The sequence below is a fragment of the Drosophila mojavensis genome, unplaced genomic scaffold (assembly GCF_018153725.1).
Source record: "Drosophila mojavensis isolate 15081-1352.22 unplaced genomic scaffold, ASM1815372v1 contig_136, whole genome shotgun sequence".
In the NCBI taxonomy this organism is placed as follows: domain Eukaryota; kingdom Metazoa; phylum Arthropoda; class Insecta; order Diptera; family Drosophilidae; genus Drosophila; species Drosophila mojavensis.
Genome location: NW_025318667.1, coordinates 15382287 through 15394784, shown reverse-complemented (window position 1 = coordinate 15394784; position 12498 = coordinate 15382287). Strand labels below are relative to the sequence as shown.

The window sequence follows — 12498 nt, the reverse complement described above, 5'->3', positions numbered from 1 at the left end:
ATTCCGACTTGAAATACTTAGAATCTGTTTGGCTCAATTAACGTAATTGCACAATTATGACAGTTTTCCATATTTCAAATGTGTCTCTGGTGAAACTGAAATTTATATATATATATATATATATATATATATATATATAGGTAGATAGATCGTACATATTATATTACTTCAGTGGAACCAACCAGATCCTAAGTAAAGCTAAACACATTTACCTGCAAATAATAATGATATCAATATCCATATTTTAATCAATATTTATGCTCATACTCACATATTCATATGTATGCATTTTAGTACTCCCATTTCCATATTCATGAATATGATATCACGCCCCCAGTGAACGGACTTAGTCAACGATCCTTAGATGATCTTACCACTAACCTTACTACTTGTCCAGTCTATGTGTTGTAGGGTTCGTGATCTTACTCAAGTGGGATGACAGCTCTCTACCTAATTGTCGAGCTCCTCGTAGGCGTATGTACATATATGTGATATACATATGTATGCATATTTTATTGGTCTTGATTCGTCAATGCGAGTCTTTGTGTATATACGTATGTATGTGTATACTCATATATCCATCCAAGTTTCTCTTTTGTCATTCTATATACATATGTAGTTAGCATACTAATATTTACCGAATTGCCATGGCCCCAATTTTCATATGGAAAAACTCAACCCTTAATAAGACGAGGCTGCCAACGACTGACTATATGTTCCTATATGCGTTTGATTCGCGTTCATACGGTCGGAATGTTCCAAAAGGCCAATACACCCACTTCCACTCCGCGAACGAGTAAAAATAATTGTTCCAAATGAAGTGTGAAGGATTTAAATATTAATGAAAAACAAAACCATTACACCCTGATTTCCCATTTTCAATGGGTTTAGGGTATAAAAAAGTCAGAGCAAATAGCTCTTAATTTTTCAAATTTTTATTTCAGCCTTTTCTAGGTCCGACTCTTCTGGGCTCAGGAGATTTGTCAGCATTTGGGAACAGTGATTCGAGCTATCATGCGCAGAGAGTATATTAAGGCCCATTTACATTGAATTATGGTTGCCGACCGAGAATAGATACAGTTGAATCCATTTATAATGACCGCTTATAGCAGGCTGCAGCTATTACAGCTATTGAGATGAAAATTAAAAAAAAAAAAAAAAAAAACGTTACTTAATCTGAATAGCTTAACAAGTGTTATATATAGTCTAGGACTCAACGAAAAAACACTTTAAAATGAATTAACCACCAATAAAAGATAAAACATTTGGCGTAAAGTTTAAACAACTTTATTATTTTTTTTTTTTTTCAGTAATTGGATAAACCACAATTTGTTTTTCATCTTTTAAAAACAGAGCTTGTAAAAAAGTTGATGGTTTTTGTTGTTTGTTGTTGTTATTGGTAATGTTGCATCTTTACTCCGCGTCATCATCCTCATCATCGTTGGAGCTGATTCTGAAGTAGCGCAGCTCGTACGAGTCCTTCTCGTTGGCAACCACACGGATCCAATCACGCAGGCTGTTCTTCTTCAGGTACTTCTTGGTCAAGTACTTGAGGTAGGCCTTGGAGAAGTGCACATCGGAGCTAACATGGAGCTTCATCTTGGACCGCTCGAAGGTGACATTGTTGCCCAAGTTGTTCACCTTGCCGTTCACCTTGAGGCGCGCCTTCACGTACTTCTCCTGCGGGAACCCAAACGAAAGTCAACATCGATTAGAACAGTGGCACAAGCCTATGTGCGAAAGCAATAGATGCACACGCAGAGTAGTGCTGTCTCTTTCTTTGTTAAGGCCAAAAGTCAATGGAATGCGAACAAAAGACCCAAATTAAGAAGAGTGACCAATTTTTTAATATGCCACTGAGTACACTGCCATCAGAGCGACTATCCCAAGGGATTTCACTCTCTGACGGCAAATCGGCGTGGCCTAAATATATCATATCATGGAGGAATATAGATATATATGTACAGCTGCGGTCATAAAACTAGTCGTTTGAATGAGTTCTAAATATAAATGCCAATAGCTAAGTTAATACAAATATATATTAATCATAATATTCATATTAATCATACTATTTTTTTGACTGCAGCTGCATATATAACGTATATATAGATCTTATATTGTTATTGGAGCATTAACTAACTCTGTATTACCTGTTCCTTATAGGCGCTGTTTGACTTTGGCTTTGCGCCCTGCTAAATTGGGAAAAGGCCAGCGAGCCTTAACTTAAATGTGAGGAGGTTTCCCCCCTCTTAGAATTGGCTTTAGACATTTCTATTGGTTTTTTGCTTCGTGGAGAAACCTGCAGCGTGGCAGAAAACAAACTTTTGGAATTGGATAATTCACAGTTAGTTTGTTGCACACGCCATTAGCAGGGCGCACTATGAATTTCGGCTCGACGTAACACGGATGTGGCACGTACAACCCAGGGCCCACCACGTGGCGGTACACATAGCACGACTTGACGCTGTTCACAGACGGTTGCACCAACTGGCCAGACCCGGTACTGGCGATCAGTGGCTACCCCGTTGTGCAGTGTCCAGAGCCCCTTTGTCAGAAAAGGTTTTCACAAGTGAAGAAATGAATAACAAAAGCCATTCTGGAGAGATCATTGATCATCGATAATTGATAAGCGAATTATCAATTAGAAGATTAAAATACGAAGTGTTCCAGAAGTTGTTAACCGTAGTTGCCATTCAGGACCAACTGCAGTTTAATCGCTAGTGGAATAGTTTACTATAACCACACTTTTTATCCAGTGCCTCGGGCAGTTTGCGGCAATGGAAAGCTTGGTGTGGTAAGACAGGCGTCGCTGCGTTGCCAATTGCCAAATGAGATCATGTTCACCAGCTCCATGGTGATTGGGGATTTGGAGTTAATCACGTCGGCGTGAGGGGTACTTACGAAATCGGCCACATCCATGATGTGATCCTCGGCAATGTTGGTGCAGTCGATGGTGAAGCGCAGCGAGACCTTCTTCTTCTTCTGGCCCTTACCGCGGAGCACACTCTTCTTGACAACCTTGTTGGGCGCTGCGGGTGTGGCAGCCTTAGGCTTGGGCTTGGCAACAGCCGGCTTAGCAGCGGGCTTGGCTGTAGCGGCAGCAGCTGGGACGGCGGCGGCAGCAGCAGCTGCTGCTGCTGGTACAGCCTTGGCGACAGCGGGAGCTGCCTTCTTAGCTGGCGGTGCAGATGCTGGGGCGGCAGCTGCCTTCTTGGTGGCAGCGGGCGCTGCCTTGGCGTCCTTCTTGGGCGCCGCAGCAGCAGGAGCTGGTGCCTTCTTGGGGGCCTCCTTAGCAGCGGCGGGCTTGGCGGCAGCTGGCTTAGCAGCGGCCGCGGGCTTGGCCGCTGCGGCCGCCTTCACGTCCTTAGCGGCTTCCGGCGCCTTCTTTACGTTCTTAGCAGCAGCCGCTGCTGGCTTGGCAGCCTCAGTGGCTTTTGGTTTCTCAACCTTGCCCTTGGCTGCGGCTGGAGCAGCCTTCTTCTCAGCCGGCTTGGCAGCCTTGGTATCACCCTTGTTGGTCTTGGCCTGTGGACATGCATATATAATTTGTATTATACATTTTACATAAGTTCAGAAGTTTATTTACACCATCATAAGTGTTAATGGAGAAATATCATTGCATGTGCACAAAACACATCTTTGGCATTCATATTATACACTTATTTACTTTAAACTACTTATGATGGCGCAACGTTTTTACGATTTTTACGAGCACTTACAGTTGGAGCCATCTTATTAGTCGAAAACCACGGAGGAAAAGAACAAAATATTCGAGATGTGTAAAACTTATCGATTCTCGGACCGATTGTTGATTTTCTTCACTGCTTTCAAACACTATTTTCCTTTTTTGGTGAATGACACTTCACAAGAAACATTTCAGTATTTTCTTAGTATTTATACAGTAATTTGACATTAAAAATCTACAGCCACACTGAACGTTAAATTTAGCATTTGAATCATTTTTGGCCTTCTTGATTACATGTAGATTGGTCATACTGAAGTGCGCAGCCAACATAAGTGAACCACAAACGAGAGCGACTGCTAGATTTTTTGTTGTTAGTGTAAAAAATAAAGTGAAAACTGCGTTTCTTATACAATTTTTTAACGAATACAATCATGAAGTTCCAATACAAAGAGGAGCATGCATTTGAGAAGCGTCGCGCCGAAGGCGACAAGATTAGACGCAAATATCCAGACCGTGTACCCGTAAGTAAAAAAAAATTTTTTTTATTTATTTTCATATATGAGTGTGTTCATTGTGTTGTGTGTGTGTGTGTGTGTGTGTGTGTGTGTGTATGGATGTATGTGCGAGCTCTTTGTATGTGTGTATTGTTTTGCGTCGTTCTATTTGGTTGTGTGTTGTTATTGCTGCACACACACATGCATACTCTCAGCAGGGAAAATCAATAATGCGCATATTGTCCATAGAAGTAATTGTTCATATTTTTATACCCATTTCAGTACGTTTTGCGAAAAACGATAGTTTTTCGTATATACTGTATAAAAATGAATTCACTTGTCATAGTCAACACTTGCCAAATCTCAAGTGAAAATCAAACAAATTCATGTGCACACGTACATACACAAACGCTTTGTTCACAGGCTGTATATATATATATATATATATGTGTTTGTATGTATGTGCGGGAGAACGAGCTGCTAGCTGACTCGCTTGCTCAGCTGTTGTGATGTTGTTGTTTTTCAGTTGGCTGGTTTTTTTTTCGATTCCCTCTTCACCCTACCCACACAAACACCAATACACACACACACACATACAAATAAACAGCGTCAGCCCCTGTGTCAAAGCACACGGCCAACGGGCCTATCGTGTTTTTGATTTCATATAAAAGTGTATTTTTGTTTTTGTTTGTTAACTTGCAAAAAAAAAAAAACAGACCAGACTGCTTTAAAACTGCGCATAAAAAAACAAAAACAGAAGTAAAGACACACAGACGCTGTTGTCTAGAATTTGGCTCATTTCAAAATTTGTTGTTTTGTTTTTCCGCTTGCATTGAGTCCATAATTAGTCATAGCAATTTGCTCTCTTTGTTTGTCTATTTCACCATATGCAATGGTTTTTGCTAAGGTAAACACATACTCAACATTCCGAAAGGTCTTTCTCTCTCACTCGCTTTATCCCTCCGCCTTGATTTATCATCCAGTTCGATCTCCCTCCCCCCACTGCAGGGGATCTCCGTTCTCCTCTCGCCCTAACACGCATCGTTTACAATTTATTGCTTATTTCTTTCCCTTTATTTTTGTTTTCAATTTTATAATTTGCAACAGTTTTTGGTGCTTTGCTTGCTTTAGTATTTTGGCAAGCAACACAGCACAAATCGTTTAATAACATCTGACGACAAACCAAATGCAGGCAAGGCCAGCTGGTCGGTGTATAATTATATACATACATATACATGCATACAAACATACGCACATATACATAAATACATACGATATATACATAAATAGAATAGAAATACTTATATGTATGTAGCTAGTTATGCCACCTTCACCTTGAACACGGGCAGTGACATGACCCCAGGGCAGCTTCTTTTGGCAATTTGGCTAAGCTGAAATTAACAGCAATGTTAAAATACATACATATTCGTAACATTCGCTAATGCCAATTTGTTGCATTTTTGTTTCCTTTGTGCTCGCCTTGTTACACAAAAAAATGCAATTACCGTTAGTAAATAATTATTGATGAGTGCACACAGCGAACACACACACACACAGCCATGCACATATGTATATCTGTATATATATATATTGATACGTGTTGCTTGATTTATCGGTATGTCGTCACGTATTCACGTTCTTGAAGACGCAGTTTATTTTGTTTTCATAACTGTAACTGCTTGAAGCTCCTGCCAAGACTAACAGCCGCTGCTAATTGACTAAAGAGAAGCAATTCTTCTCATCTTCCTGCCGAGTTCTCTTAAGAATATAATTACATATCTCCTATCAACATTGATATCTGTTGCACTCTATAGTTGATCAGTTAACACAATACAAAATTTTTTATTTCATGGGTTTCTAATTTCGTTTAATTTTGTTTTGCAGGTGATTGTTGAGAAAGCACCAAAGGCGCGCATTGGTGATTTGGACAAAAAGAAGTATCTGGTGCCATCCGATTTGACCGTTGGGCAATTCTATTTCCTTATACGCAAGCGTATTCACCTGCGTCCCGAGGATGCACTCTTCTTTTTCGTCAATAACGTCATTCCCCCAACATCAGCAACAATGGGCTCACTGTACCAGGTAAACTAGACAATCTGTCTCCAGTTCACATCATTATCTAATCTCTCTCTCTCTCTCCCACCTATCTGTTACTTTTCTGCGTGCTGTAGGAGCATCATGAGGAGGATTATTTCCTGTACATAGCCTACTCCGATGAGAACGTCTATGGCATGGAGAAGTAGACAAGGACTGCATTCTTAATAGTGGCAGGCGTTCTGACATCAGGCAACAACCTATACATAAATTCTATATAAAACATATATATATCTATACATATATATATATATAAACATATATATGTATATATAATATATATTTCACGTTTAGCATGCAGTTGAAAAAAAAAAATGCAAAAAATCACACACAAAAAAAAAGGAACGATAGCTAAACAAATTGTGCGGGTCTAAGGCGGTAAAAAAATTGAATGCAAGAAAAACAAAACAAAAACTTGAAAAACAAACAAACAAAAACTTAAAAACAAATAAAGAAAAAAAATATTAAAATGATCTTCAAAAAACAAGAAAAAAATGAATTGTAAGAGGAAAACGACAAATGTTATGTGAAAATTATTTTATATAAACATTTTCTATACGCGCTAGTATTTCAAATTTACCTATGCTTTAACAATTTATTCACTTGGCACTATTTCATTGAGTTTTGCCTTTATATTGTGTACCCTGCAATTTGAATGTTTTTGTAAGGTACTCTAACTTCCCTTACCTTTACCTACCTATATCTTTTATATATATATTGTTTTTTTTGCTCTTTTGTTCTTTCCTGTAATAATAATACAACAAAATTTTGTGCATATTTAGTGTGTATGGTTACGAATAGGACTCTCTTGGTTAAGCGTACATTAATTAATCTACTATTAATTAAATAAATAAAAATATATAAAAAAAAAAAAAAAAAAAACTACAGAGATCCTGGCTAATTGTTATTGAACACGTCATGGCCTTGACAGTTTCATCAGCTGTTATTTTGTCTTTATCGGCCAGGCAAGTGAGGGGAAAGAACAATGACCATTAAGGTCACATATACTGCGTACTTGAATCTTGCTTTCTATATTTTTGCTCAAGTGCTTTATTCGATTAAATTTGATTTGACTGAAGTCCAGGGATAGCACTGTGCAGCCCTGTGCCGATTTGTCTTTCCAGCCCTGCTTTTTGAATTTTTAGCTGAAATGTTATTTTAGCTAACAGCAGTGCTTTAGCAGATGTTTTTGGCAATAACATAACCATTCTGAGTACAACATTAACAGAGTCTGTTGTTTAACCGAAGTTTAGACGTGTGTTTTTTTATGCAGGCGTAGGTAGGCTTTGCACAATTATTCAAAATTAAGTTATTGTTGTAATGTCAGACAAATACAGTACTCCACTTCAAATAAGTCACTGACCAAGTAACATTCGGTTCCGTACCCAATATTCGAACTTCTACACAGAAATCAGGTAAATATGTGGAACTTATAACGATGTTTTGCCAGTTTACAAAGCGACGGCTTATTACAAAACAGGCGCCGCAGCGGCCTCAGTGAAGAAGTGCTTAATAGACTTTTTTTTTTCCTGTGTTATTAGTGTTTAGAATGGTTGTTATTGCTGCAGTTGTCAAGTGCAACTCATAAAAAAGAGTGCAATAAAACTTATGCATAACGCTATATTATAATTATTGCTGTCGATGTCTTTGTTGTTATCATGGCAAATAATTGCAGCGAATGCAATTGATTTTTGTTTAGTGCTTTGTTTCTGTGACGCATTTATTCTTTGTCGCCGTTGCCCTGACTTCGCTCCTGTTGTTGTTGTTCATTTTAGTATTGGCATATTGGCTTCGACGTCTCTGCGCCATTTGCCACCCCAAAATATATAAAATGAACAACAGCGACTAACGGCACAAATGCAACCGTGCTGACTTATGCAGTTGTGGGTCTTACGAGCTAAGCAAACTTTTTGCCCACACTACACATTAAAGAATTAAATATATGTATGTGTACACCTTTGGGTGTATGTGTGTGTATGTTTAGGCAGACAGCAACAACAAAACCCAGACAAACAGCTGATTAAGAAGTAATCGTGCACGACGACCCTTTGATTGTATACACACAAATGAATACGTGTACGTGTACATGCGTGTTTCTACATGCGTGTATGCGTGTCACATAATGAAGAGCGAAAATAAAAGTGTGTTAATGTCCACTCTTTGCTGGCGATCAGCATGCTTGCTGGTTCTTGTTGTCGTTGTTCTGCTTTAAAGAACCCAAACACACATTCAGAGTATACGTGTGCTTGTGTATGTGTTCCATTTTGCAGCGGGCTATGTGGATTCGTTTTATTGGTGCTCAAGTATCGTATGATAATCTACTGTTGTTGTGCTTTTCCCGCGCACACACACATGCGTATTTTTAGTTTGTGCGTTGCCAACTAATATAAAAAGTTGTACCAGATAAATCTAGCAACAGTCGGTAGAATCATAGCTGATCTAGCCGTTGTATTGAAATAAAGGTCAACAAATTAGAAAAGCTTTTTAAAACATTTAATTCAACTTTAACATAATAAGAGTATAACGTGAAAACTGAGCTGGCTAATCATGTCGAATTTTTCACGCACGTTTGAAATCACTGATCAGCTCGGCTAGAAGTGTGGCAACGGCTGGATATAAACAAAAGCAACAATCTGGCAACACTTAAAGCGCAACTGCCGCATTTTTAAACCATTGAACTTAAATTTGTTAAGCATTTGCTTGATTGTTTTTATTGATTTTTGACTTTTTTCCATTTTCTTTCGATATTGTATCGCTTAGTAGCTGGCTAAGGACACAAAAAGTTGGTTCAATGTCACAACACAGCAAAAAGGAGTCAGCGAGCCATGCGAGTAACACACGCCAGCGCAAACAGGACGAGAGCAGCAAGAGTCAAAAGAAACAGCAGACGCCCAATGGCAGCGCCAAGGGCAACAGCAGCAGTAGCTCCAGCAGCAACTCCAACAGCAACACCTCATTTACAATTAGCAGCACCGGCACCGGCACCGGCAGCAGCAGTGGCAGCAGCAGCAGCAGCATCAATACTGCTGTCAAAATGCAAACACACACAAAGCCAAACAATGGGGGCAACGGCAGCAAAACGCAGCTAAACAAAAAGGACAAGCAGCAGAAGGAGAAAGAGCGTTTGGAGCGCTCCCAGCTCGTCCTCTGGCGTCGCCCATTGCAGACGTCCAAATATTGTGCACTTGAACTGATTGAACTGCTGTGCTCTTGGGGCAGCAGGTGAGTCTCACAATTGATTGCATGATATCCAAGCGAAATCATATTTCAACTAATGCACACCAATATCGATTTCAGTTTGCTGCGACAACGTGGACTGCTGGCTGTTTTAATAGTATTAGGGCTTGTATTTAGCGTAATTTATAAAATCGATGGCCCGCATCAGCAGATCATTGAGCTGGTGCATCGCAACACCTGGTTCTTTGTATACTGGCTCGGATTGGGCGTTCTCTCGTCTGTGGGCCTGGGCACCGGCCTGCACACATTTCTACTCTATCTGGGCCCCCACATAGCCAGTGTCACGTTGGCTGGCTACGAATGCAACTCACTCGAATTCCCGCAGCCACCATATCCCGACGAGTAAGTGGAACAACTATATATATATATATATATGTATATCCATATAATCAAGATAGACTTACTATTGGAATTACTCCTAAATGTATTCACATATATAATTATATTATAAGTTCAAACTGCCTTAGATAACAAACAGGTATGCAAATCCTAAATATACGAACTGAGGTACTCCTTGTGAATAGGCTATACAGATACACATATGCATGTATTCTTCATATGCTATATTCATATATAAAGCAGCAGCTCAGCGTAGCCTACAGCTTGTTCGCTTGTCGAAGGCTCCTTAATTATATCTATACAAAATAGTTTTCATTTTAGGTTTTCCCAAGTAAAGTAAAGGTATTTTAGTTTCGCTAATTTATATTGAATTCACATTTGTACATTAGCTCATCTCAATTTATTTGGAATATTTGCAGCATCGTTTGTCCGGAGGAGCCATATTTCAAGAAGATGCCCAATATTTGGAGCATCATGTCCAAGGTGCGTCTGGAGGCGTTCCTGTGGGGCGCCGGAACTGCATTGGGTGAGCTGCCGCCGTACTTTATGGCCAAGGCTGCACGCATGTCCGGCTATGATCCGGATGATGCTGAGGAGCTGGCCGAATTCGAGGCGCTAAATGCGAAACGGAATCAGAAGAACCTCAGTCTCATGGACAGGGGCAAACTGTTCATGGAGCGCGTCGTCGAACGCGTCGGTTTCTTTGGTATATTGGCCTGTGCAAGCGTATGTCCATAATGATTCCAGCTATTTTCGATATTATTCAACTTATGTGCAATTTCATAGATTCCCAATCCGCTGTTCGATTTGGCTGGAATCACGTGCGGCCACTTTCTGGTGCCATTCTGGACGTTCTTTGGAGCCACGCTGATTGGCAAGGCCATCATCAAGATGCATATACAGAAGATATTTGTGATTATTGCTTTTAATGAGACGCTCATCGAACGCGCTGTCGATCTGATTGCCACGGTGCCGATATTTGGGCGCAAGCTGCAACAGCCCTTCAAGGCGTTCCTCGAGAATCAGAAGCAGCGCCTGCACAGACAGCAACGTAGCCGCAATAACACAGCCGGCGGCAGCGTCGGCAATAGCGCCGATTCCGCGAATCTCTTGTCCAAAGTCTTTGAGACCTTTGTCATTGGCATGGTGTGCTATTTCGTCGTCTCCATTGTCAACTCACTCGCCCAGAGCTATCACAAGCGGCTGCACAAGAAGTCGCGCCACCTGCCGCCAGCTGTTGCTGCTACCCAAGTCATCAGCAGCGGCAGCCAGAAGAAGCATCCCAAACAGAGGGCACTGCGCGATTAGGCGTGACTGCGAGCAGTCAGTCCCCATCCTATTAATATTTGAAGGCACCTTTGCCACCTATGCAAATTATTCGTTAATAATTTGTACCTCTGCTCTGTGACCTACGGTCGAGTGGATATTATTATTTTTTTTTTATCAGTTTTTTTTTTCTTAGTCAAATTCCAAGGGAACTTTCTGAACTCCATTTTGTGTAAAAACTTAAGCACGTTGCCACTCAAGCTAGAGCGTTGAGAATTTACCAAGTGGAATTCCGAGAGTGAAACCGTAAACCAAACTAAATTATAATGTGTACAAGAATATTTTGTATAAAGGCGTGAAAGAGACGGCAATGGTATAGGAACGTCCTAGTTGATACCCTAGACTAGACTAGTTCAAAAAGCAAAACAAAAGAAAAAGAAAAGCGAAGCGAAAGAAAATCCTTCAAATACAAGAGTAATTAGAAAGAAGTAAGAGAGACAGACAGAGAGAGAGAGAGAGAGGAGAGAGAGAGAGAGAAGGAGAGAGAGAGGGAGAAGGCGAAAGATGTAAAACAAAGCAAAGCAAAGAAAAGCAAAGCAAACCCAAGTTAGTAAGTAACTAAACAACTGAACACAACGCAACAAATTTAAGTGCATGTATTTCAATAGTATAAAATATTTCTGCCCCTTTGTATGCCCTTGTTTAGATATATTTTTTCACTATTCGTGCGTTGCAATAACAAAATGCTAATTGTTGTGTAGAATTTTAGCTTCAAGATAAACATAAAGACATTTCGCAACAAAATAGAAAAACAAACTGAAAAATAAAATAAAACAAACACCTAAATGCTGAATATAACAAAGAAAACAACAACAAAACATAAAAATAAAGAAAAACAACAACAAAATAAAATAGAACAAAAAAATTACGAATATGAAAAGTAAACACTTAATATTTCTGTTGGTCTAGGGGATTTGTTTGTCTATGCCCAATGATGAATGACCCAAAAGACTACAACAAATATGCGAGTTGGGGGCCTGCTGTAGGGTTGGTTTACAGTTATAATTTAATCACTGTGGAGCAAGTTCATGTTCTCACAAAGAAGAGACTCGTCTGACGATGTGACTCGACTCAGGATATGATTCGATTCATAATAGGATTCAACGCATATGACTAGACTGAGTCATAATGTGACTCGAGTTATGGGTCGTATGATTCGTTTCAAGACATGACATGACACGATTCATGATATGACGACTCGACTCATAATATGACCTGATTCGACACATGCTATGAGCCATATCCTGATTCTATTCATATGATTCCATAAATGATATTCTAAACTCATCTCGACACATGATATGACTCAACTCACAATATGTT

At 39.8% G+C, this 12498-nt stretch overlaps 3 protein-coding genes across 3 annotated transcripts; 2 read left to right on the top strand and 1 right to left on the bottom strand.

Annotated features, from left to right (window-relative positions):
- Positions 1–1271: 1271 nt before the first annotated feature.
- LOC6583916 (60S ribosomal protein L22) lies at positions 1272–3827 on the bottom strand. Its single transcript, XM_002009542.4, has 3 exons — positions 3720–3827; positions 2902–3525; positions 1272–1680 (listed from the first exon to the last, which is right to left on the bottom strand). The coding sequence occupies exons 1-3, from the start codon at positions 3729–3731 to the stop codon at positions 1414–1416; spliced, it is 903 nt and encodes a 300-aa protein (XP_002009578.1). The 5' UTR covers positions 3732–3827; the 3' UTR covers positions 1272–1413.
- Positions 3828–3975: 148 nt separating this feature from the next.
- LOC6583915 (gamma-aminobutyric acid receptor-associated protein) lies at positions 3976–7155 on the top strand. Its single transcript, XM_002009541.4, has 3 exons — positions 3976–4206; positions 6064–6261; positions 6351–7155. Exons 1-3 carry the CDS (start codon positions 4117–4119, stop codon positions 6420–6422), a joined length of 360 nt encoding a protein of 119 aa, XP_002009577.1. The 5' UTR covers positions 3976–4116; the 3' UTR covers positions 6423–7155.
- Positions 7156–7704: 549 nt separating this feature from the next.
- Positions 7705–11961, top strand: LOC6583914 (vacuole membrane protein 1). Its single transcript, XM_032732485.2, has 5 exons — positions 7705–7778; positions 9037–9495; positions 9571–9852; positions 10269–10575; positions 10636–11961. Exons 2-5 carry the CDS (start codon positions 9065–9067, stop codon positions 11155–11157), a joined length of 1542 nt encoding a protein of 513 aa, XP_032588376.1. The 5' UTR covers positions 7705–7778; positions 9037–9064; the 3' UTR covers positions 11158–11961.
- The last annotated feature ends 537 nt before the right edge of the window (positions 11962–12498 follow it).

Coding starts and splice junctions, on each gene's coding strand:
- LOC6583916 (XM_002009542.4), bottom strand. Junction 1,681..2,901: donor TCATGGATGTGGCCGATTTC/GTAAGTACCCCT, acceptor GGGTTCCCGCAG/GAGAAGTACGTGAAGGCGCG.
- LOC6583915 (XM_002009541.4), top strand. CDS start 4,117: ATGAAGTTCCAATACAAAGAGGAGCATGCATTTGAGAAGCGTCGCGCC. Junction 4,207..6,063: donor AATATCCAGACCGTGTACCC/GTAAGTAAAAAA, acceptor TTTGTTTTGCAG/GTGATTGTTGAGAAAGCACC. Junction 6,262..6,350: donor CAATGGGCTCACTGTACCAG/GTAAACTAGACA, acceptor TGCGTGCTGTAG/GAGCATCATGAGGAGGATTA.
- LOC6583914 (XM_032732485.2), top strand. CDS start 9,065: ATGTCACAACACAGCAAAAAGGAGTCAGCGAGCCATGCGAGTAACACA. Junction 9,496..9,570: donor CTGTGCTCTTGGGGCAGCAG/GTGAGTCTCACA, acceptor TATCGATTTCAG/TTTGCTGCGACAACGTGGAC. Junction 9,853..10,268: donor CAGCCACCATATCCCGACGA/GTAAGTGGAACA, acceptor GAATATTTGCAG/CATCGTTTGTCCGGAGGAGC.